We start from the raw sequence: 25390 nt of genomic DNA, 5'->3' as shown, positions 1-25390 counted from the left end.
GATAAATGGATGTTACATAAATTGAGCCAGGGAGGGAGGGAGGTAGGAGACAGAGGTCCAGTACTGCTGGCCAGGAAGGATGGGAAGGTGTAACTAGAAAGGTGGCTGGAGGTTGCTGGGAGTGAAACAGCTTGGCCTGATCCATCCTGCATTGCCACTCACTACCAGAAGAGCCTGACAGATTAAAGAAGGGATATCTTCAAGATGCCTTTAGATGAAGAAAGGCTGCTCTAGGAAGGAAGAGGAGACCTCTGGCAAGACATGGCACTGATTCATAATGGATAAATTGGGTTCCCCACAGAAAAAGCAAAACCAAAAAATCCCCAAATCCCGTACCCAGTAAAATCAGTGGGGAGTTTTGCAATGAACTCTACTGACCCCAGGCTATGGCTTTTACCAATATATTCATTATAGGTTTGGTTTTACAAATGGACCTTCAAGACGAAGAATTGTGCTGAACAATGACTGTATTTACAAAGTTTTTTTTTTTTTTTTTTTATGGAACATGCGTGTAGAAATTATGGAGCCTCTAGAAAGCTTGGAGGAATGGAAAAGATTATCTTGTCTGTAAGGTAGCTGTTATAATTGGAGTCTGCCTGGTGTTAGCTGTTGGATGAGTGAGAAGAACGTGGAGAAGAGCCTGGTGTATGTTTTACTTGTCTTTCTGTGCTAAGTGAAGAGGCAATGCTCTGCCCCATGGAGCTGCTGTGCTGAGTGGGGCTGGTGGGTCAGTGCCCACCAATGCTCCATCTCCGTCTACTCTGCTTCCCACATCCACTCCAGCACCATCCCAGGAAAAAAAAAAAAATTAATAAGTACCACTCGGTGGCAAGTAACATTTACACTTTTTTCTGCTGCCCCCACCAATTCATGTGCCCCTGAGACCTAAAAATGTGGATGACAGTTCCCTCAAAAAGATCTCCAAGCTCATTATCTGCAATATCCAGCACAGTGAGTGTTGGGAGCACCCCTGATTTTCCCCAGCAGAGTGAAACCTTTGCTTGAGCTTGTCTATGATTTTCTGCTGTTGGTTTGAAGTCTGCACCTGCCCTATAGGAAACACAAATCCCTCTATCTTCTAGGAGATGTAAAAATTTTAGCGGAATGTTTTGTGGTTGACCTCTATTAGTCACAGCAGAACAGAAATACAGAAGTGTGTGTTTGTGGAAGGCAGAAAAACAACTCAGCTGCTTTGGAAATGACAGCTGTCATCTTCAGATATGGAGGGGGGCACCAGGAAAGTGGCAACATGGAAGTGGGCAACTACAACACACACCTAAAGACAAAATCCTAAGCAGTTTAAAAGGCTAGTGGGAGACAGAAAAATGAGAAACACATTTTCAAATTAGGCTACAAAAAAGAAACACAGGTTAAATATTATCAATTGAACTTGTAACCAAAAAAAAAAAAAAAAAGAAAAAAAAAAAGACCTGAAACAAGTCTTTGAGATGGATCCAGGCTTAAGCCAGTAACTGCTGTGTAGGACAAGGGAAGCTCATGGTTCACAATCCCTCTGGGAGCCATCCTGCCCCCCTCTCATGACACAGGAAACAGTCATCTACGTTCCAGGAGCAGGATCTCACTGTTCCTTGGTGTTTCTGGAGCTTGCCCAGCTGGCAGCATGAAGCCACCGCAGCTCTGACGCCTGCGTGAATGCTTCCCGCACTGGCTCCGCATGTGCTGGCCACAAATATCTCCCACGAGGTCAAGGAAACCAGATCTCTCCCAGGGGTGACACACAGATGCACAGTTCATCTGAAGCTAAGTGCAAGGATTTGTATCATGTTTAAAAGGAGAAACACTTTCCGATGTAATCCTGGCTCCAGGAGTGTGCAGTCCCTGCACTTTCCGCGGGATGTGTTGTGTCTCTTGTTTGCATCACTCCATCTTCTCTTTGCTGCACATTAAAATCTCTTCCAGGAAAAATAACTAACACTTGCGGGATCTGAAAGTCTGACACACTACATAACATATGGCGGTATGCTCAAGTTTGATTCCTTCTTCTCTTGCTGCAGCCTGCTTTCCAGCTCATCCTCTCTTGAGCCCATCCATGGGATGGGTGGAGCGGTGGCAGCGGTGGTGGGATGGCTCCAGTGAGGGTCTGGAGCAGCTGGTTGGTCAAACCCCACATCACCACACAGGTGAGTATGTAATGTCTCTCATGAGAAGGTGTCTGACATGGAGGATTCACTGCAGATTACAACGACGGCAAATGAAATTAAATAAAAATTGGGCAGATGAGTAGCAGGAAGAAAAGCTGACAAAGAGCTTTCCTTATGGTTTTGGTCTCAGATAAGGTTGTTGAATACCAATATAGTGAGAGGGCGAGACTTCTGGAAAGAAAATGTTGTTGAATACGCAGGTGGGACCAAAGAGAAGGCTGGTGCTGGTGGTTGCAGGGTTGGCTGGAAGACTGCACAAATCTCAGGAATGCCCATGTGTGAAAGCGGGTGGTGGTTCTTAAACCCTGATTTGCGGTGGGAAAAAATGTCAGACAGACTCATGCTACCCCACAGTCTGGTGTCAAATGCGGTATTATGAAGCAAAAATAGACATTTTGTATGACGCTGGCAATTTCTCCTCTTTTTACTTTGAAAATACTGTACAAGGATGCTCTAGCTCCCCTCTAATGCCGTAAACTCAAAGGCATGGTCATAAGGGAAAAACAAAGTGAAGCTGAAGTACATGAAATAAAATGAACAAGACTTGCTTGTGGCAATGCTACGATCAACTTCCTGGGAATGTGGGCCCGGCGGAGAGCTATGCAAAATAGTCAGTTGGCCCCTAGGTTAAAAGACAGCCCTGCTGCAATGAGTCACGAGGCTGTGCCTCCTTGAAACTGCAAAACAGACCGCTGGATGAAAGTGTCTTCCAAGTTACCATTGCTGTTTTGAAGCAATAATTCAGGACTCCTGTATATTTTTTTTATTGCATTAGGAAACAAAACCTTTAAAGCATTAAGACAGCCCTTTTATGTCCCTGCCAAAAGGATGTAGTTGATTCACAAGACACGTTACGCTGCTGGCCCCAGGCTCCTTGTCGAATGGTGCGTTATCTGCCTGCCTCTGTCTCTTTGCCGTGTGAGAGTCGGTTCAGGGGAAGCTCACCCGGTGGCATGCGCATGCATGGTCAGTTTGGTTCACAGTGTCATGGCGAGAGGCTACTCCATGCCGCTCCGCAGGATCTGGTTGGCCGCAATCAACATCACACTTATAATAAAGGCCATGGCAAATGCGCAGATAAGGCTCTTCCGTACACAGGTCTGTCTGTTCTGCTTCTGGGCGTGCACTGCAGGAAAGACAAGAGAAAGATCATAGCATCATAGAATCACAGGATGGCTTGGGTTGGAAGGGGACTTAAAGACCATCTAGTTCCTACCTCCTGCCATCCCGGGGGTTACTCGATGAGTTCCTCGGTCAAAGAAACATTTTTACTTTCCACTGGGATCGACTGAGCTCGGAAATCCTCCTTCTCCTCAATGTACACCCAACTTTGGCTGAACCCTCTAGCTCATACTTCAAAGATTCCCTGTGCTGGTCAAGCACTACCTCTCCTTGGAGACCATTGGGGTGAATATAGCTGGGACATTTCCAAATAATCATCCTTACCTTTCATTACTTCCATACCAATTTTCCTATTAGACTGCCCTCTTGTACTGCGGGAATCCCTTTCTCACTCACATTGGCTTTGAAAACCTTCAAATGCCTGAAGATTTAAGTGTTTCAGTTGATCTGGGTAGGGTAGGGTTGTGTTTTTTTTTTTTTTTAAGTTCTTTATGAAGTTCTCTATGCATTTCTTTTATTAGAAATATTGGTCTTCTGTGAATCCCCTTAGTCACGTCCAGGTTTTTCCAATTATAAGTCAAATGGGAGCAAGCAGAGATTCAAGATGTGCTCCCAGACAATGCTTAAAAAACACTGTGATCATTCCCATGAGCATGCATAGTACCTTAGGATTTTTTTTGAACTGTCTTTAGGTTTTTCTGTGCCTAAGCAAAATCAGACTTACTAAGAACCTTTTTAAATGAATGCTTGCAGAACAATTGTCAAAAGAGGTGAGAGCAAATTGCAGCAGTTAATATGCAGACAAATGGGATTTTTAGCATTTGACATATTTTATGTAATTATATTTTTAAGTTCAGCAACAAGTATACATGTTGTGGTCTGCTAAAGCCAGTTCTTGTCTCTGCCTCAGTCTCCCTACCTAAGAATACCAGAACAACACACGGTACAGGGGTTCCACAAAGATTAACATTTGAAAAGGCTCTGAAGGTTCTGCAAGATGGATACAGAAAGTCATAAGATCCTCACACACATATATGGGTAGTACACACATATAAGGTCTTTTTTAGGTACGAGAAGGGATTTACCCACCTTCCTTTTCCCATAGATGCTTGTACTGGTGATGATGGGAGACTTTCAGATGGTTTGACAACAAGCTCAGAATTACAATAAAACCAAAATGTGACCAGAAAAAGGCTCTGAGTGCCCAAGCTGTGAAAAGGCCAGGAGAATGTTTCGAGCACAAAGAAATAAAACCTTATTTTGATCCAGGCTTGAACCTCATCACACGGAGACAGGGGAGCACTGGATGCTGCATTTTGAACACTTGTTTCATCCCTCCTTGCCTCCTCTGGCCAGGATTTAGCAGTGTCTGTGTCCTAATCCCAGCTCCCATGCGGTCCCTGAGCATCAGCTCAGTGCCGGAGGCACAAGAAGCCCTCGTTATGCAGCACTTTGAGTCAAAATGCCGAGGGCAGGGAAATGTTGCACAACCATTGCTCCAAGGGACTCACTATATTCTGCTCAGATAATGAAATCCCCCTTACGGCAGCCTCCTAAATTACTTGCTTTCTGCTTGTATGGCTCTAGTCCTTGATTCTTTCGTTTGCTTTTATAATGCACACAGAATCAATACTGTAGTTCCCTGGTTTTGTGCATGATGGCCCAGCACTTTGAAAAGCTTGTTAAATAACAGCTTTGGTTATTCTGTCTTTATTTTTCTGTTATTTATGCACTTTGAAAACTCCCCCAGACAGCAAACAAAACAGTGGCATAAGCCCTCATGGTCAGTGTTGCTGTTCAACATAGGGCTCTGATGCCAGTTATTATGACTGGGAGAACAGTTGAAGACTGGCCATGACTTTCTGCAATGGCATTTTCCTACTCAATGGAAAAGAGTAAAGCATGTTCAGTATTTCTTGCAGAATTGCTCCTGAAGCAATTTCAGTCTTCTGCTATACTATCAAGTCAAAATAGAGCTTAAAGATAGTAGGATCCAGGTAAGCCATCAATATTGTTCTTTACCTACTGAGAAGCTGAAGTTGTCTTTTTTTTTTTTTAATTGTTAACACAATTTTGTGCTGCCCTAGAATTGTCTATGAATTGTCCTCCTAAATATGAAAACCTTCTTGCCCTCCCTATAGATGATGAGGTTTTGCTCTCAATTTCTTCAGATTCATAGATCCTTTGATCATGGCATCTATTCTTTTTCCTGCTGGTTTCCACAGTGGGCATTGTCACAGGTCTGGATTATTGATGTGTTTTGCATTTTGTTGCCAATAAGAGTTTTTAATACCCAAGGGACATGCAGGCCTTTGGAGATGAGTTGTTTCCTTGAATGTGGTCAGAGCCAGAAGCTTCTTCTGAGGTGCCCCATTCAATGTAAAGAAAATCTCAAGAATCAAAGGCACATCAAGGCTCATCCTTCATCTTCTCAACATGCAGAGGGTATGCTGGTGGTGAAGACTTGGCCAAGGGGTGGCAAAGACAGCTTACCATCTGTAACTTCTCCACCTGGAAATAGGCTCAATGGGCACACTAGCTGTGACTGCCAGGCTGGTTATGATGCCCACAGTGGGGCTGAGATGCTCAGGGTGAGCATTGAGAACCCTCTCCTCTGCAGATTTAAGTTTGATAATGTGATCAGCTACAGTGTATTTATAGTGACTTTTGTCATTACTCTACCAAAGTTGAGTTAGCTGAGGAGTGGATGCTCCTAATGCTTATCCGGGGAGAGCGGGGAGGGGACCTGTGGCAGCTCTTGCACATCCTGTTAATTTGAATGTCAGGGCTGAGGATAAAATACCCACGGCTGGCAGCACAGGTCACTGTAACTATCCAGCACTCTTGTTTGCCAAGAGCTTAATGTCATGAGCATTTGGATAAAGGGACCTGCCAGATGAATGATTTTTGTACTACAGATTTTTGTTAGTGTGATGTCATTGTAAAAGGTTGTCCTTTCCTTGTGTCTTTTCCCATAAAAACATGCACTCTTCTTGGCTCTGAGCTTCGTTGTCCTGCCCTAAGCATTAATAAAAATAGTGAGAAGGGCTGAAGATATAACTCTGCCTCCCTTCTGGTTGTGTTCTTTATTGTCAAGGCTGGTGTGGGCTGCTTGTACTGAGGAGCTGGGCATTTTCATTGCTTTGCTCTTCATCAAGTAGAGGGCTAACAAAACTCCCTTGAAATGTGTAGGAGGGAAAGTTGTAATGTGAGCCTAGATCTGACGTCTTGCAAATGACTCTCATGTTCAGAGTGAGCTGAACAAAATCCTAGACTTGTCTCTGACTATAATACAAATTTTGTACTTGGTTTAAAATGTGCGTGTGGTTGTCTGTGTGTATGCGTATGAGAGAGAGAAATAACTTACATCATCGGTGTTGATATACAATAAATATTATGAAGTTTAGTTGCGAAGGCCTTTCTATGACAAGAAGCCAATATGGCACAATTTTGAGACTTACAGAAATTTGCATTTGTACTTTTCTTGATAGTAATGTTTCCTGTCCGTGGAGGAAGGTCTTAGTGATCCTTTTTGATGGCAAGAACATGCCTCGTATGACAGTGGGTGGAGATTCCCCATTGCAGCAACATACTGAAAATATCTGCTGTCTCTCCTCCCATAGGATTCATTCCCAAATCTCAGTGAAAACCACCAGGGCTCAACTTGGCTTCATTCCTACCCATAATTAAAGGCACTTCAGAGGGGTGGATGAAATGTACATTAAAAATAGATGTGAACCTCTAAGCTATTCCCTTTAGGCTACCTTTACAGTTGAAAGAAATAGGTGTTTTTTACAGTGCAGTTCACCTCATCCCCGTGTAGTGCTTCAAATAAATTAGAGGAATTGTATCCATAAAGTATCTTTTTCTCTCCACTAATTAAGTGAGTGAAGGGTGATGAACTTACATAGAGACCCTTCTTAATACGAGGCTGAGATGCTGCCCAGCCTTCATGACAGCTCTCCCTTGGTGCCATCAGTCTATGCCATGAGGCCCTTTCATTCCTGCTTCTGAGTCCTGTGGGGAATTTTGTGTTTGGGAAATGGGAATGCTTACAGCAGCTGTGTCGCCTCTGGCACAAGTAGGTACTTCAAGTAATGGCATGTCCAGCCTTGAGAGCTGCGGGGACATAACCTACTCTCAGTCTGCCGTTCCTGGGAGAAATGCTCATGTCAGAGCTGCTGTGGACCAGAACCATTCCTTTCTCCTGGGACCTGGAGCAAAACTTAGCATCTTGGTTGACAGTGTTTCGTTGATCTTTATTCTCTGGTGGATTTGTATGTGTGTGTGTATTCCTAACAACATCTAAAAAAGGGTCTGTTTTGCTTCTAGGTTCTGCCTAGCACCAGCAATGCCAACATCCCACGAGGAAAGCTGTTCTTGCTGTACTTTTGGAAGCTGGGACTTCCAAAATGAGAAGCTGAGCATTTCGGTTTTCGGACCCATTTTTTGTTGCGACTTGGATAGTTCACCCAAGTACCGATGCTGGAAGAAGCCTGCATGCCTCTTGCAGCAGTGACAGCTGGCGCATGTCTCCACTGAATCAGCAGGTCAGTGGGGACTAACAACTCCATTCATGTAAGTAAGCATCCCTTCCTCCCTGCCACTCTTTGTGAGGAAAAAAAAATGTTGCTTGGCTTGGTTTGAAGAGTGTCGCTGCTTACCTCCCTCCTGCAGACTTTTTAAAATTCAGCCGTGCTCTTCTACATCTTTTCTGCAGTATTTAGCACAGGATGACTGTGCTGGATACAGTGTCTGAATCCCATTAATTAGCCAGGCTAAGAATTGCACTAATATGCCTATCATTTGCTTTATTTTGATGCTTCATTATCTCCACCTAGTGCCCTTTCAGAGGCTACTTGACCCCTCGGAATATCAGGATTTCCCACAAATGGACGATGTAACGTGGCATTTCAGTGGATGGGAAAGCACCAGGGTGATGTGCAGAACCCTTAAGTTTCTCTGTATATATCTCACTGGACTTTTTGCACTTGAGATGATTTTTAGGTTTGGTTGTTACAACCAGCAACAATTTGGAGCACCATGAGTTCCTCTGGCCTAGAAGCTGATTTATTTGCCAGGAGTCTGTGGATATCTGTACTGTGAATGAATGCATGGTTTGGGCTTTGTAATATTGTCTGCTGTGCTGCTACACTGAGGGGAAAAATAGACCAGGTTGGTTATGTTTGACACAAATATTCTTTTTCATTTCCTAAGAGGCACTGAAGCTGGCCTGTGAATTTCAATTTATTGCTGGCTCCAAAGTGAAACAGCCCAAGTACCACCCTGTGGCTCTGCAAACCATCAGATATAAAAGTTGCTTTGGGCATACTCCAAGGTTAGGGGACAAATGAGAAAGAAAGGGTTTTGGTATTGGCTCAAAAGCTGTGTGAACTAGTAGACTGAGCATTGATCTCAAAGCTGAGAAGTCCTGAAGTAACTCCGCACTAACTCTGTGCAACTTTGCCCATTGCATATTGTGGACCAGGCTGAGTTTTACAAAGGAAGAAGAAAGAAAATAATAGTACAGAAACTTTCTCCCTCACCTTCAAACTCTGTTTGACAGTTGCCAGAGTTTTCATTTAAACTCTCCTCTTCATTGATAATGATGTTCTCAATGTCCTTCATCGTTAAGTGGTCCCGGAAGGCGTGGTAGAGGATGTGTTTCAGCTCTTCTAGTGTTATCCTCTGCATGTCGAACTGTGGGAAGAGAACCGAGTTAGACACGGCCAGCAGGAACAAGCGTGGTACTGGGAGGAAGAGAGGCATGTGGGCACATTGCAGTTCCCTACTTGTGGTTTTTTCAACCTCATTTCAACACCTCAATATAACTTTGCAAATTTTGCTCTTTTGGGTTCATTTAACACTAACAGTGTGAATAATTCAACTGGATGTAGCTAGAGCTCTTGCAGCTTACTTATTGCTGGTAGAGCTGTAGGGAAGCAAGGGGTTGTTTTCCAGGCTGGAAATATAGCAATCCAGCATCAGCCCTGGCAATCCTGGAAGAGGTAAAGCCCTCAGAAATTCCCCTGGCACCTCCAGCACCTTGCCATGAGCCACAACCTTCTCTCTGCCCTGTTTTTCCTCCTGACTGCAATGTGGAGAGCACAAGCAGAGAACATTTTCCTTGCAGAAATGTAGATCCAGTAGGTAAATGCTGTTTCCGCATATACCAGATGAATGCTTTAAAACCAGATCATTCCTGCAGAATATGTAGAAATGAACATTTTGCAGCAGAGGAACTTTGCACAGGTGTAAGTTTCATGGTATTAACATCTGCTAATGGTACACAAGAGAGGGGGTTCCCAATGTCTGACTGGCAGCCCAAGGGAGGAGACCAGCCTCTCCGAGCCATCAGTGCAGGCACCGCAGAAGGATGGAAGTGCTCTGAGCCCTCCCACATCTCCTCCTGTGCTGCTGCTGATAGGCAGGTGGTGTGCCTGCATCTCAGCATGTGAGCAGCACCTTGACATCTCAGCATTTACAACCCCAGACACAGGTTTGCCAGCACCAAACAGTGAGCACCGGGGCTTGTACACCCTTATCCAAGCTGCCTACCTTCAAGAAACCTCAGAAAAAACAAACAACCCTGGCTTAACACTGTGGTGTTAACACTGAGGAAAGGCGATGCAAATTTGTGCCCACTTCTGCAATTGAGAGTATGGTGATAATGAATGATCAGATCATATAGCTGGCATTTCAGAAACAGTACAGCGTAAATCCCCAATCCTTTTCCCCAAGGTTGATAAGGACAGGACAAACCTTATCAGCTCTGAGCCGCCTGGTGTGTTATCTAAGGTTGTCTTCCCTGACCACTGCTCCACACCTCATTGCACAGATACAAAATTATTAATTCTCAAAGTGATTAACTGGGGGAAATAAGTGCACTGTGATTAAACCTGGACCTCAAAGTATTTATGTGTTTCTGTGTGCATATAAGCAGATCTGCATGCATCCATATGCATTAATCTATCTAAGAAACACTGATTTTTACAGTTCTATTTATTTATTTCATGCAATGATTTAAAACTTGGTGCAGTAAATCTACAGAAAAGTGAATAGCAGGGGTACAGTAGACAGACAGTTCCTGTTTTTTGCCCCAGATGAGTTCTCTGAAACCCTGATTTGGTTGGTATGCTTGTTTTGTTGCTTTCCTTGTTCCTCAGGGATTCGATATTCATACTGCCCAGCTAAAAATAGCGAGCATACAATTGTCACCAGTGGTCCCCTGCCGCACAGTTCAAAGTTGGATTGCAACCCCCCCCGGTATTTAGTCACATATTTCCAGCTCTCTTTATTGTGCATGAGGAAATTTCACCACCCGTAATCTGTCTTCTTATATGTTAAAAGAGCAAGTAAAATCAAGCAACTGTGTACTTCACAACTATGATTATGAAAAGCATTTCTCCTGACAAATAAAGGTGTGGAAACTTGGGCTAATGTGTATGCTTGTCTTACAGCAGTGTCAGGAGCTGTCATTAGCAGAGGTTTGTGGAGTGTCTTGAGGCTGCCCAGGGTGTGCATCCCTCCCAGCTGGCTTCCTGCAGTGCCACAGAGGCGTACTCATGGGCAGCAGCAATGCTTTATCACCTGCCACCCAGTCCTGCTCTCCTTTGAAGTTTTTCTCTTGGCAGAGCTCAAACCTGAACTTTGGCCCTGGTGTCTTCCTAAATCCACCCTATGCTGAAACCCATAATTTCACTTAGTGGTCAATTTGTATCAGCAGGAGCCGCTAGATGGCATGGGGTTAACCTATCACATCTCGTCAGGGTGTAATATTCAACCTGTGCTGGAGTTTTCTTACTGTTCTCGGCTCAGGAAAAGTTCTCTGAGGCCAATACAAACATTTTTTCCCCGTTTTTTTTTTTAATGGGCTTATTTCCCCCCCACCTCCCCACCTGCCCCTCCCCCTTAAAGTAATGATTTTTTAGAAGTTGTTCAAAACTTGTGTTCTCCAACGTGGACGGACGCTCAACCCCTACGAGTGCTTCAAAGCCCAGAGCACTGTCTCTGTGATCTGATCTTTACTTGTGGCCTCCGAGGATTATTGCAGTGTTGTGTTAGCCTCCTTTAGACTTAATGGAAATGCTCAAAGACTTCATCTGGGCAGGGTAGTTGAGGACAAAGAACCTCCTGTGTATGGTGCATGCATGCTGGCCTTGGGGAGGGTAAAAGACACACAGTCCCCTGTGCTGGCATATGTTGCTCCTTTCCTTTTGCTCTTAGGAATCATTGCAGGTCTCTCTTTATAACAGCACTGTCACTAACAAGCTTTTGCAGAGTCTACCTATTGTCTTGCTTCAGGCTACCTGGATTACAAACACAGACACAGGCATCTGCTGGTCTTAACAATGTGGAAACAGTAATGACTTGTGGGTTTGGGGGTATTCCTATACCAGTTAGTGTGTCTAACGGGACAAAATTCTCTTGTCAAATATCCATCTGTTGCTGTGTCTCTGGCTCCTACTTTTAAGCTTGATGCTAATATAGGGAAAAATATTTTATATTGTTCCGTTACCATTTTTGTCTTCTAGGAGGAACCATCTCAGATGGGTGTCAAAATCACCATTGCTGGCTCATGCCCTGCGTGTTTGGCCTTTTTGCATGCATATGTTCATTGCTCCTGCTTTGCTCTCTGCTCCAGTACTTGCATCCAGCAGGCATTTCCTCCATCATCAGCACAGAAGTTTGTCTACACTGGGCTTGAGCTCAGTGCAGCCAGAGACGATAATTTGCATCGGGTTTGGGCTTCCAGGTAATTTCTTCTATTATCATTGCTCTCCAATCTGGCAGCTTCCCTGATTCACTTTTCAATTACTCTGGCTTTTTATTGTTGTAATGACAGTAACCAGGGAGCAACTCTTAACTTTTATTGGCTCTGCTGAGAGGAAAACTGTGACTGTTGCAAGCTGAAAACTTTCTATAGGATTTATAATTAGGAGAAATCAATGATGTCGTTTCTGAGTCGGTGCTTTTGGAATACGCTGTAAGCAGTGCTATAGAAACAAACTGTGCGCAGTGCTGATGCTCAAATGCCCCATGTGATGCATGAGAACCCTGAATGAAAACCTGCACTAGTTACAGGTGTGTTTGGCTTCTTATGGAGAGCACCAGGAATTGCCCACTGCAGTTTAGTGGACTTGAGTAACTGTAAGCAGCAGACACATCTCATGTTGTCCCAAAAGACACGCTGGGACATTTTGTAAAATGGACCTGATCCAACACAGTCCCTTGCTTTGAATTCCCTGCTGGGAATGAAAGCACAGTCCTGACCAGTTCCTTCAGTCTTCCTACATGCAGTTTCCGAAGTTTGCAGCTAACTGACAGCTGTCATGGCTGCAGAACACTGGTTTCACAGCTGGTACCTTTTGCAGATACTGCTGTATCATATCTGGCACATTCTCCTTCTGCTCTATGCAGGGAAGTGACCCTATGAGAAGCACTTGGTTCTTCAAAGAGTTAAATGCTGAAATAATACTTATGACACTTTCCTTTAATATCACCTCAGCTTTCAAAAAAAGAGTGGTAGAGCTCCTTTCTTGAATCCCAAGTTGGCCTTGCTGCTGTGCAGAGTGGGCGATGTCAGGATAGGACCCTGCATGGCACAGTGAGTGGGGCTGTTCGGGTGACTCGCAACTTCTCTCAAAGCTGCATCAATAAAAATCCTCACCAAGGGGCAGGACTGGCTCCTCTGGCAGCTATGGCTTTAGCTAGGACAGTGCTTGTATACCAACTTGTCCTGAACCTACTGGGCCCAAGTCTGGCCCACGTAAGCCATCTGAGAAGGTCTTCTACTGTTGAGGACTCCATATGAGCCTTGTGCCTCTTGATGGTGGGAGAATGAATCTGGGGTGGGAGAAAGAACACTGGGGTGGGGAATGAATCAGCAGAGGGGAGAGCAGGCTCTTTCCTCGTGCTTTTGAAAAACAGGTCTGCAGTTCCAAAAGCTTCAGGTTTCATAGATTTCTCATTTGTGGTAGCCAAACAAAAAATAATTTGTTAATAATTTCTGAACAACAAGCATAATTTAGTCTTCGTCTTTGCTCTCAGATCTAGTGCATTTCAGACTATGTCTGTCTTGAATACCTGCAAGGAAAATGCAAACTGGCTCTGCCCATGCTCACAGCTGACTGCGACACCTGGGGATGTGACCCCCAAAATACTCCGACTATTTGCACAGCAAGCAGGGCTTTGTGCTGCATTGGCCACTGCCTCTTTGTTTCTGAACACAAGCAGCATGTTGGTGCTCACTGCAGATCGTGCAGCTGTTCCTTTAGCTAGACAGGCTTTGAGCTCATAAACTACTGGTCTGTGTCTTTTCCATAGGACCAATGTTTCATGTTGGCCATGTATTAAAGTGCACAGCCCCAGAGTGCTCAACACAAGAACACTATGTATTCCCAGCTCTGCTTGGGGGCTGGATAAATGGCCATTTTGTACTGACTGTACTTCCCAGATAAACTCAGCCACTGATATTTTATAATGCAAGGGACACAGACTCCTGGAGAAATCAGGAGTCTGGAGGGGCAGGGGGACCACACAAGAAGGGAGCAAGCATGTGAAGCGGTGTAGTGGTTTTTGCTTGGGATGTGTTGAGCTGTACAGGCTGGAGGTCTTGCTGCTCACACCTAAGAGGCAGCAAGTGCTGTTTCAATCCACAGCCTGTGGCAGCCCGGTGCTGTAAAAGCTTCTGGATGAAGACAATACATTTTCATATATCTATATATAGATATATCTATACATATATATATATAAATCAAACATATGTGGGAACCTATGAAATATTTTCTAAATGTCCAGACATACACCCCCTCCAAATCTGGAAGTTTCTCATTATATATTTTATTTATTCTTCTATCAAAGAAGATGTGCTACAGGGTGTCACATTTTGACACCCTGAAGCTTGGAGTGACTCTTGTGCTCCCCCAGGACAGAGGACAGAGCCACTTCTAAGCCTGCAACATACAACTGGAGTTAAAGGAGCAATGCCATTTTCTGTGTTCCCCCAAATCACTGCTACCTTTAAAGCAAGTCTAATTTCCTCTACCCACCCCCTTTCTGGCCCACACATCCACAGAAGGAGGGCTGGAAGTCCTGCGGCTCCAGCAGTGAAAACACAGAAGATGCATTTTGTTCTGCTCCACACACACCCCCGTGGAGGGTGGCTGACTCCATGATGTGAGCTGAAGATTGAGGGGTCTATTTGTCTTTTCCCCATCGCTACTACTCTTTGTCCTTCCATTGCCTGCTCCATGCCAGTGCTCTTGCCACCTACAAAGGCGTGACCCAGAGCATTTATGGACTGGGACAAAGCATGCAAAGGTCCTGCAGGAATGCTCTGTGGGCTGTGGTAGGAACTGAGGCTGCCCTCACATGTGCACAAGCTCTTTCTCTTTCTGGGGCCCATGCCTGACCATCTGTGGAGGTCTCACATTGCCCTGCTGAGAGCAGCCTTATCCCAGCTTGCTGCCCTTCTGTAGAGGGAGGAGGGAGAAATGGATCAGAGCAAAAGGGACCATGCTTCTCATTGCACCCATTGTAGTACTCACCTCCACCTCCACCCACTTTACCTGTGTGCATTTGCAGGACAGCAGACACAAATTCATCCTTGCCAGCACCCTGCTGCCTCCACCAAATTCCCTGCAAGAGGGAGCAGAGCTCCATCCAGCTACAGGATCATCCTCCTCCCAGGAGATGATGCTGCACAGCTCTGCTTTGTTGGAAAGATGTGGTCCCACCCTGCTGGGGCTGGAGCCCAGGACTGAGCACCTCGCTTGCACCCTCAGGGTGTTTCTCCATCCCTGCTCGCCCATCACTCACAGCATGAGGCTGCACAAACACGCTCCCAGTGCCAGGAGCACCCTGGCTCAAGAAGCCCAGCAGCAACCAGCATCCCTGTAGAAATAACCTTACAGACAAGGCAGCTGGGGCTGTGGGACCCCATGAGTACCCATCTGCCAGCTCAAGTTGGCTCTGTGGTGCACAATGTGCCCCGGGCCACCTTGCCCTGCATCCATGCCAGCACCCAGGTGCTAGTAACAGCTTCTCCAGCCCTGCCTTGGGGTTGGGGTTGTTGTCAGCTGAGGTACCGCTTGCCGTTGGGAACAGCCAGCTTCCCTGATGCTGCACCTGAGCATCCCGCTTGCCAGGAGCAGGAGAGGGTAACAAGCTCATTTCCATAGTAACAGGCTCGTTACTGCACTGGCTGCTGCTAACGGGAGATAGCTCCATTCTTCCCAGCAGCTTTGTCAGCAGGGAATTGCTCATACATTGATAAATTATAATCAGATTTAAGTGTGTATTCTTAGCACCCTTAATCCCAAGCACCTGGCTTAAATTTGCACTGTGAAATGATGAAGTGTGCAAAACTAACCTGGCCTGTGGGTAACTCCTGCGTGTTCCTCCAGCCACCCCCAGAGCTCACGCGGGGCCTCTGAAGAGTACTGCTGGGATGTCCACAGCCCTGCGAGAGGTACCAAGTCTTGTGGGTTACAAAATGTTTGGTGTGTGGGTCCGCACATGCTTCTCTATCAGCTTGGCCCTTGCTCTGTCTGGGTGGACCAAGACCATGATGAAGAGTGGGCTTTCTGCGTACCAGAGGCAAGAAGCCACCCCCCTTGAGGAGGCCGCCAAGGCTTGCTGCAGGTGATGTGCCTGGTGAGTATGAGAAACACTGGGGTACCTTCCCAGGCCCCTGTTGGTGAACCCACAAGGTTGCCCCTATCCCCATCCTCATCCCTATCCCCATCTCCACCATCTCCATCCACACCACTGCACCTGGAACCAATGCACAACCAGGGACCAGTTCATGTGTTGACAACTTGGCATTTTCCCATGCGGAAAATTACATTTCATCTTAAAAACAACAATCAGTTCAATGCTGAATATATGAAAAAAAGGCACCTTTGGCCTTCATGGTGGTGATGGAAATGGGCTTCTCACTTCATCTTGCTGCTTGCTGACTGCACTGATAGCTCTGGGCTGCTGGCTCAGTACCAGCTGGTGCACCAGCTCTTTTTCTGGGCACTTCCACGCGAACCACTGGAACAAGGCAACAATGCTGAAAATGATTTGCAAGAAGTCCTGCAGGCACAGGGTGCCTATATGCAGCCAGGGCCTCCTGCACTCTCCCCTGTTCTCCCAGGGGAGGTCCCACTTCTCCTTTTGTCCCAATTGTCAAGATGCTTCAAGTACCATTTTCTAAGTACTAGTGCTGCTACTTCTTCTTTTCTACTACCTCGCCTTTAGTGCTCTGTGTTTATTCAGAGAGCATTAAGCAAAGCTGCTTTACTTGCTGCTTTCCCCCTGTGCTGTCCTGCTCCCTGCACAGCCCCAGCTCTGACTGTAGCTGTTGCCAACAGCTTGGATATCCACCCAGATGCCACTTCGGGTCTCAGAGTTATTCAGCCACCTGGCACATCTGACAAGCTAATTTGACTCAATGTGCCCAAAATATAGGGTTGTCCCAGCTCATATCCAAGTGTTTACTAGGGCATGCTACAGAGCAGGGGCAGGGGACAGGGTATCCCTGAAGAGCCCTGCGTGATCGGTGCTCACCATGTTTCCTCCACGGTCCCCCTCCAGTGCCCGGCAGAGGTGGCGTTAGCTTTGCTTGCCATGCCCCTGCAGAACCTGGTGGGGGTCTGGAGCATCCCTTAAACCTTCTGGTTACACAAGACACGATTCCTGGGACAAGGCTTAGTGCACTGATGGTGTAGCTAAAGTGACCCCATGAAGATACTGTCGTTTGGGTCGGGTGATGGAAGATGCTGCTGACAGTCTTCAAAGAAATCCTCTTGTATTGTCCTGGGTGTTTACGAATGAGCCATTGTTGCCTCTGCTATGTCCCACCGCCTGGCTAGCTTGGTGTTCTCCATCACTAGACACAGATTTTAACTCTCTGGGGTTAAGTTTTAAGCAGAGGAGTGGGTCAGTGACTTTGCTTCTGCACCGGTCTCCTCACTTCACAGCTGGGATATAATGGTTATTAAACTGGGCTAAGAGAAATTGGCTCCCTGAGAGGTTAAATTGCAGCAACACCTCCACAGAAAACACAGTAGGAATATTAATCCTGGGCCCATTCAATTAACTTAAAATAGTTTAACTAAAACATGGAGAAGTGGTTGTTTTTTTTTTGTTTGTTTGTTTTGTTTTGGTTTTAAATTAGAAAGTGCTATCAGGCTGAAGTACAAATTAATGGGTTCTAATTATTTCTTTCGCCCAGTTTTACAGCTCCCTGGCCTCAATAACCAACGCCCGGTCTGATCCTAATAAAGTGCATATGTAAATGGGTCTTCAGCATCTTGACCTTAGATGTGAGGCCTGTGGGAGCCTCTTGGAAAAACAAACTCACAGGTTTTAATTAGGGCTAATGCTGGGAATCCCCATTTGGGAGCGAGTGGCTTCAGCCTACCTCACAAATATGGAGTTTCTACTGGATTGATGCCTCCAGTGTAAACCCATCCTCTGGATGGGGCTGGAGCTTGTTCCGGGTGTGTGCCTATGTGTCCTGCTGTGGGCAGTCCTGTGTCCCCTCCGTTCAGTCAGCAACAAAATGAGAGCAGGACAGGGGGTTTTGTGGCAGGTCACCATGTGGGGTGTGCTGAAGAATCACTTCTTGCAAAAAAATCTTTGTCCTACAAGATGCTCCTTCACCAGTGGAAGGGCAGAGGCTCTGTCCCCTGGGGGGATGCAGTGAGTCCCTGGGATGACAGAAACCTGTCTGGCTGTGCCAGGTGCATCATATTTACATCTTCATCCCGACACAAACTGAACAAGGACATGAGGTGACCTTGATCCATGTTACCTCCTCCAGCGCCGCTGCTGGTGCCATGCCTTGTGCCAGCATCACAGTGGTGAAGCATAGGCTATAACTTTTTGGCAATAATGACAAACATGACACCCAACAAGAGTAGGATTATGGAATAAGGGAAAGGCACCATCTAGCAAAAGTAACCTGTTCTGTCTGCTTCACCAGATTGATTGAATTTGACCCACTGCTCTTCTCCCCACTTCTCACACACTGCTGCTGACAGCATCACTGCCTGGAAGAGCGATCTGTAAGCTGCTTCTGAATTAGAGAAGAAAGCAGAAACCCCAGCAAAGCAAATGAGCCAGCCAAGCAGCCCTGCTGCTGAAAGTGTCCTTTAGCCAAAGGGAACCAATTTTTCACTTAACGGTTACAAATGTTTCAAGAATGCCAGGAGAAGTGGATTAGAAGGTGAGACATGTTCCTGAAATGTGTGAAGGACACTGATAATTAATAAGAGCTTTGCCAAGGAGACTGAGAGCTACTATGGGGAAACTCAAGACATCCTTAACACTGCAGATGATGAGTATCAAACAGTAACAATAACAAGGCAGCAAACAGGTCTTCCAATACTGCTATCTAGCACCAGACAAAACTAACATAGGCTGCAGGCAACTTCTCAGGCTGCTCTATTAAATCAAAGTACATTTGTTTTTTATGTTGGTCCCCTTGTTCCATAGTCATCTGGGATGTCTGGTCCAAAATGAAAGTCCAGGTCTATAAAAAAAAATGCTGAATTTCCAGAAATGGCCAGACAATGCTGTATATGTGCAAATGCTTGATACTATTATTACTGAAGCTGTGCCATGTAGGGAAAGAAGAGAGTAAGAGCAGATCTTCGACTGGCTACACTGTGCAGGCTTGTGTACAGCAGGGTGCTGTGGGAGGGCTGCGATGCTCAGTGCTATGGCAGGCACAGAATAAATGGTGCTCAGTAGGTTGGGTTTGCTCTGAGGTGACAGTTGCTGCATACAAAGAGGAGACAACTGGAAAAAAAATGGCTGTGAGATACACCAGCAGCACTTCCAACAACGAGTTCCCCTACAGAAAAATGAAGAGCTTGCACTGTGCAGAAGAGAGAAAAAACAGCTTTGTCCAACACTGAACCAACAGTAACTGCTGGGATTAAGCAGTGTGTGTTGTGTGGCAGCACACAACAAAACAGCTTAGAAAAGGAGAAATTTATGCTAAGCAATCAGAGAACAAATGCACAATTAGGAGGGTGGACAGGGCAGAAGCTGCACTGCGTTCATGCATGGATCATGCCCCTGGGCTGGGCTCTGCCCCACAGTGCTCAGCTCACCACAGGTGTTTTGGAAGTGCTGACTTCTGCACCACTGTCAAAACTTACATGATGCTCAGAGGCATAAAGTGTTTTTGTCATCACTTGGCTGGTTTTAATTGCTTCAGTACAATTTGGGAAGTCCCACCTTTATGCCTCTCTTACCTTTATCCTGGAGTTACATTAAGATTTACATTAAGCAGAGTTGTTGTAGAGTATAAACAGCAGAATATGGGGCTCTGTTTAGGAGCATAATGGTGGTTTTGGGGACTGCACTTCCTTTTGTGCTAAATGAAGCCAGAAGAGCAGAGCAAGCAGGATCTTTCCCATCCTGCAGTGTGCTTGTCTGTGAGATTTGAACCAAAATGACAATGCCTGCAAAACCTATGTGATCAGAGAACACAAAAGAAAGAAAAAGCCAAATGAAGTCAGAAAAAACATTTCATTTTGGTAATCATGGAATAATCTTTGGGTTTTCATTCTGACCTCTGTTAAATCAGGTTAAGTTTGTTGCTGTCTTTTAGCTCATATTTAGAAACTGGAAGTTGCTGTGATCTCAGGACCAGGACATTCTTATTTGGAAGACAATTAACATTAACCAAGCAATTTTTTTCCCCAGTGAGAAATTCACATAAGGCAGGATAAATTCATATGTGCAGGTAAAAGTTTGATTTGTCAAACTGACAGTTTCTAAGGAGAAGTAAAAATTACAAATTAAGCTGCCAGAAATCATTGTGTTCTGTTCATTGCCAGAAATCAACAGGGTACTGGGGCTGACACACAGGCTGGCCACATCCAAAGATGCAGCCATCGACACCAGTCTGCCCGGCGGCACTGCCCAGTGACTTGCAGGCCCCCAAGCAGCTGCACACCCAAAGAATCTGGTTTTCAGGATTTTACAACCTCCCCACAGCTTGTAGGAACTGGAGTCCTTCTGAAGTCCATCCCCTCTGCCCTCCAAAGCCCATGGCTCACATTATCTCACATTAGCTGAGAGCATTGGTGACTGTGAGACTTCTTTTGGTTGTCATGGATCTTTACTGACAATTCTAAAGCCCTGAAGAAAGTTGGTGAATATTTAATTCAACCAGAGACAGAAACACATTAGCAAGCTCCCCTCCACTGTTGCAGTTCAGTTCAGTAAGTCAAGAGCAGAGCACATGAAAAATCAACATTTGTGAATCCAAGACTGAAAAGATGTGAAGAAATAATGTAAGTGATTTTAATATTTTCTGATTTGTTTCTCTCTGTCATACCGTGCTAGGATGTGAATTTGTCTTTTATTTTATTTGCATTTTAAAATAATTTTATATAACAGTTCACTTTCCACAGAACGTCCGCTGTTTGAAAACAAGATTAATTCAGCTAAGAACTGTGAGGTAGAAAGTTCAATTAAAGCCTGGAGTAACTGTTGAGTTACTCTGTTGCGAGGAGTACATGATTTTTTCCTTGCCCTGGTAAAAACAAGGTGATCAATTCTGAAGTCCCCTCCAGTGATTCGCTTGGCATTTTCTAGCTCTTGCCAGCTACCAATATGCTAGAGCAGAGAAGTAAGAAAATACAAATCAGCTGTCACCACAAAAAAATAAAATTCAGGAAAGTAATTTTAATGCATGACTCAGAACAGCAGGTCTACAGCAAGGAGGGAGGCATGGAGTGCTCACACCTCAAAACTGGGAAAAATGAGGATCTTTGGTGGTGCTTGCTCCCAGGCTGCAGAAAAGCTCGGGAGGCCATGGGGTCTCTGGGCCTTAATGCCCATGAAACATAGTCCAGCACAAGAGGAGGTATACCTGTGTCCAGGTAAAATGGAGGAAGAGCATCGGTGATAAACTCACGTTTGCGATGAGAAGGGACAATGCATTTTGGTGGCAGCTCTATGAGCTCCACATCAGATGCCCAGTGTGCTTGAGCCCACTGGCAATGTGCTGGAAACCCTTCCAGGAACCATCTCTTCATCTGACAAGTGCCCCACCAGGGCTCTGGGGCAGGTCTTTCCTTGGGTGGTGTAGAGGATGTGACTCAAAGCAGAGGGCATTCGGCATGTAACTAATATGGCGCACATTCTTTCATTAGCTTGTCTGAACTGCTTAACTGTCGGATTTATCCATGCCATATCACAACACAGAGATGCCTTTGGATGTTTCAGGGTGTCTTTCATTGCAGCTCTCATCATGAGTCTCTTGGCAGGTGGTGAAGAGTTGGGCAAGTGTGCTGGAGGGTTAATGCAGATTCTGCAAACCCTAGGCTTGCTCTAGTCTCCATGACCCATATTTGCATGAAGTGGAACTGTGGTGTATGGTAATGTAAATTGAAAACAGTTCTCAGTGATGCCTCCCCTGCCCCAGCAGTGGGTGCTGATGGGGTTTTGTGTAGTGCTGTTAATGGTCCTGGAGATTCAACCAAATCCCAGCCCTGAGCTCCTGATCTCATAAGGTGCAGTCCCAGCACAGTAACGTCACATCTGACCTAGGTCTCTGAGATCGGGCTGCTAATTGTACTTAAGTTATGCATGAATTAGAGAAATATTTAGCTCAGTGATGCTTGAGGACTCTTCTCATGCTAAAATAAACTGTCACATGGTAGCTCATCTCCCAGATCCAGCAAACAGTGCTTTCTGGTGTGGCTGCTGGAGCTGTGCTCAATGCACTCCAGGACGTAGCAAACCCTGGGACAGGACCTGGGCAGCAAACCACGTCCACATCTCAGATTGAAAACCAACTTTCTGAAGAAGGCTCCAGGGAGTCTTTCAATGCAGTTTTTTAATTATTATTATTTTTTTAATGTACTCTTTCAATGCACTAATGAGGCTTGTAAGGAAGACAGAAAGACTTTTTACCAGGGTCTATAGTGACAGAGGGTTGGACTAAATGATCTTTAAGTGTCCCTTCCAACCCAAACCATTCTATGGTTCTTTGATTAATGGGTTTGTCAGTTACCAGAATCCAAGTTCTGTCCCCAGAAATCCTTGCCAGCTGCTGGAAAGCCAGTGCCATGATAAGCTACGCTTCCAACACTTCCCTGGGCATGGCGGAACAGTTCTGCTTAAGAAGACTGTGCTTTGCTGATGGATTTAAGTTCATCTCTATGGCTAACCCAGGAATATGGCATACAACCAAACTGTACATGTGTCAGTCTGCAAGGTGAAATGACACCACACACTCCCGACGATGTGTCTCTCTAGTTTTACCTCTCATGCTCAACCTTTTGGCTACATGCACTGAAACCAGGCAGTTTTCCAAAATGCTCACTCTCTTCCTCAAACCACAATGTGAAGCCTTTTGTCAGTGTTGAGAAATGCACTGAAATCAAAAGGCAGCTGATCATTCTAGTGATACAGAGCAAGGAAAACACAATCGTGTTCCACCATGGTGACAGTTACGCAGAAATATTTGGATAATTTGTTTCGGTTCAAAGCTATCTCTGACAGGATTAGGTGATTCACTAAGAAAGGGCCATTTCCTATTTAAAAAAGGTGACATCAAATTTTTTTAGGTGTACCATAAACCACCTAAAACATGGCAATCCACAAAGAAGACTCAGGGAAAAGCACAGCCAGAAAAGCAGCAGCCCTGTGTACCATGCACAAAGCTGTGACGCACAGTCCTGTCCCATGACACTTTCTGTAGGGACAATGCACATCTCATCCATGAATAGATCATCCATCTGCACACCGTAAGGACTTTCCTCTTGGGAAAACAACTGCGGCTTTGAACAAGCCAAATACGAAGATATGCAAACTTACTGTGTACAAAAAAATAATGCCAAGTCTGCTGCCTGCGTATCCCTGATTGTCACACATTATCTTACGTGAGAAACTACAGGGAAAATCACTGAACAACCAGCACTGGTTTCCTAACTTGGAAAAAAAGATATATTCCCTGGGCTTTTTTGCCATCCATCTTTCAACGACTCCTCAATCTTACCAAGCCTTTGACCAAAACAAAGTTCCCTCTGGCCAATGCACCTCATCCAAAGGCAGACCAGGAACCACAAAACAATGAAAACTCACCCTAGTCCCCATCCACCACTACCAACTCCCTGGGGGCAGAGCCACAACTGCTCTCCATGCACCCCCCCATCCATGCGATACTTCATTTCCAAGGCTCAGGAACTAAAATTCATAAAATTCTGGATATGGAAAACAATGGACCCAGTAGAAGCATTCATTTTATGACACCATACAATTTTCCTCACTCACTGCTTTCTGCTGACACCAGACCATTCAGCTGTCAGTATCTCCCCATCTTTCCCTGTCCAATAGGACCAAGGACGTTTTCTCTGGCCTCAGTGAAGCTTTCTTTGCAGTACAGGTACCAAACTCCATTTTCTCATCAAATTATGAAATGGATTAATATAATGAAACTGTTTCCAACCTCTGTTTCAGAGCTCCTGTTTCATCTCTGAAGAAGGGCATGTATCTTCAAAACCTTGATCATTTTTTCCCCAGCATTTGGTCTAATAGAAAATGTTACTGATCCATGAAAACTCTGTCTCCTTTCTAAACCCTGATTTCATTAAAACTTCATCAATTGGAGACCTAGCAGTGAGAGGGAGAGATGCAGCTGGGCTTTGCTTCCAACATAGACCTGGCAGGCTGACTCATGAACTGACTGCAGTCACCCCAGGAAGAGAGTGTGAAAAATAGCATCTATTTATTTGACTGATTTAGACCCTGGAAAAAAGGTCTGCTGTGATGGATACCAGCAACACCACAAGCTTTGGGCTCATCGTTTGCTCAGAAGGGACCTTGGTTTCATTAGTCCTCGAATCTAGTTTCTTCACAAATGTTAATGTTTAATTATTTGTCCAAGAGCCTTGGCTCAATATCAGCAGAATTGTCCCATCCCATCTGCTACAGAAGTGCCTTCTTTTAACAGATAACAGACTTTAAAGAGAGACTAAAATCAGTGCTGCAGCTCTTGGTCATAGGTGTGACCAGGCTGGGACTTGTAAAGCAAAGATACCCATTTGTCTTTCATTCAGTCCTGAATGTTTTTGCAGTTCCATCTGCTTAGGACAACATGGCACTCAAATTCATAAGTCAAACGGGACTGCTGATGTCTCCTGGGGTATTCAGGATCCTAACATATGCTCCAAGTGTGCATCTGTTTGCATGGAGGTGTAGTTGCAGTTGTCCTGGGATTTAGCTTGAACTTTGCCCGTTTGTCTTAATGAATGCTGCAAACATTGCTGCATTATGTGCTCCAGCACAATACCTTTTCAGGATTATTTGGTCAGCCTTAATGAAAACCTCAGCTTTTAGGGATGAGCCACCTCTCTGCTTGGCTGCAGAAGCACCTTTTTGACCTTCCCGCTCCCTTCCTTGCCTGGTTTCATGCTTCACCATAGGCTCCAGAAGGTCCTTTCCTCCTCTTCCCTGCTGCCATGAGCTCCATCACTGTGCTGCAGCAGTTTCCCCAGCACAGTCCATGAACAGGAGCTGTCCAAAGACTGGCAACCATAAGAAATGATGTCTGGCAGACAGCCCTGACTGTAGAAAGGGGCTTTTGGGTGGGCAGGGAGCTGGTGCCTGCTCAGGGAGATGCATAGAGCCCCTCTGCAGGAGCGCTTCCTGCACTGAGGGGGTGAAATGCAGATTTGGTGAGAGATGAAAAAAGGAGAGAATGTTTTCACTTAGTAATGTGCCATGCTCCCCTGCAATGTAGGAGATGCAGCTACATGAGTACTTTCATTCAGGCACTGGCTGAGTTAGGGATGAGTTTATTTTCACCAAACACATTTCCAGGTTAAAAGCTGTTTGAAAGGGATGCAATTAACAGAGTGCAAACACTATGCCTAGAGAGGAAGATCTTTAACCCAACAAAATCCAAATAATCAGTTTAAAGACACCTCTCTGAAATGCAGTTACATTGCTCTGGAAGTGCAGCATCACCTATTGCCAAAATTAGCTACATGGAAGTCAGGTTTGTTATACCACTGTAGTAGAGCTGCTCAGTGGCTTGCATCCAGCTGACTACTTCAGGCTCTTAACAGCTAGAGACCAATCGATAC

At 45.3% G+C, this 25390-nt stretch overlaps 1 protein-coding gene across 1 annotated transcript in view; it reads right to left on the bottom strand.

The window, feature by feature from the left end:
* Positions 1-2788: 2788 nt before the first annotated feature.
* CALN1 (calneuron 1) overlaps positions 2789-25390 on the bottom strand; it is a 125050-nt gene continuing 102448 nt past the window's right edge. The window contains exons 5-7 of the mRNA XM_032200984.1: positions 8831-8984; positions 3379-3381; positions 2789-3288 (exon numbers count right to left, since the gene is read on the bottom strand). Of these exons, the coding sequence (XP_032056875.1) occupies positions 3161-3288; positions 3379-3381; positions 8831-8984 (285 nt within the window). The 3' untranslated portion in view covers positions 2789-3160. The remainder of the gene's footprint in view (positions 3289-3378; positions 3382-8830; positions 8985-25390) is intronic.

The sequence above is a fragment of the Aythya fuligula genome, chromosome 20 (assembly GCF_009819795.1).
Source record: "Aythya fuligula isolate bAytFul2 chromosome 20, bAytFul2.pri, whole genome shotgun sequence".
Classification (NCBI taxonomy): domain Eukaryota; kingdom Metazoa; phylum Chordata; class Aves; order Anseriformes; family Anatidae; genus Aythya; species Aythya fuligula.
This window is presented reverse-complemented; position numbering and strand designations above follow the sequence as displayed.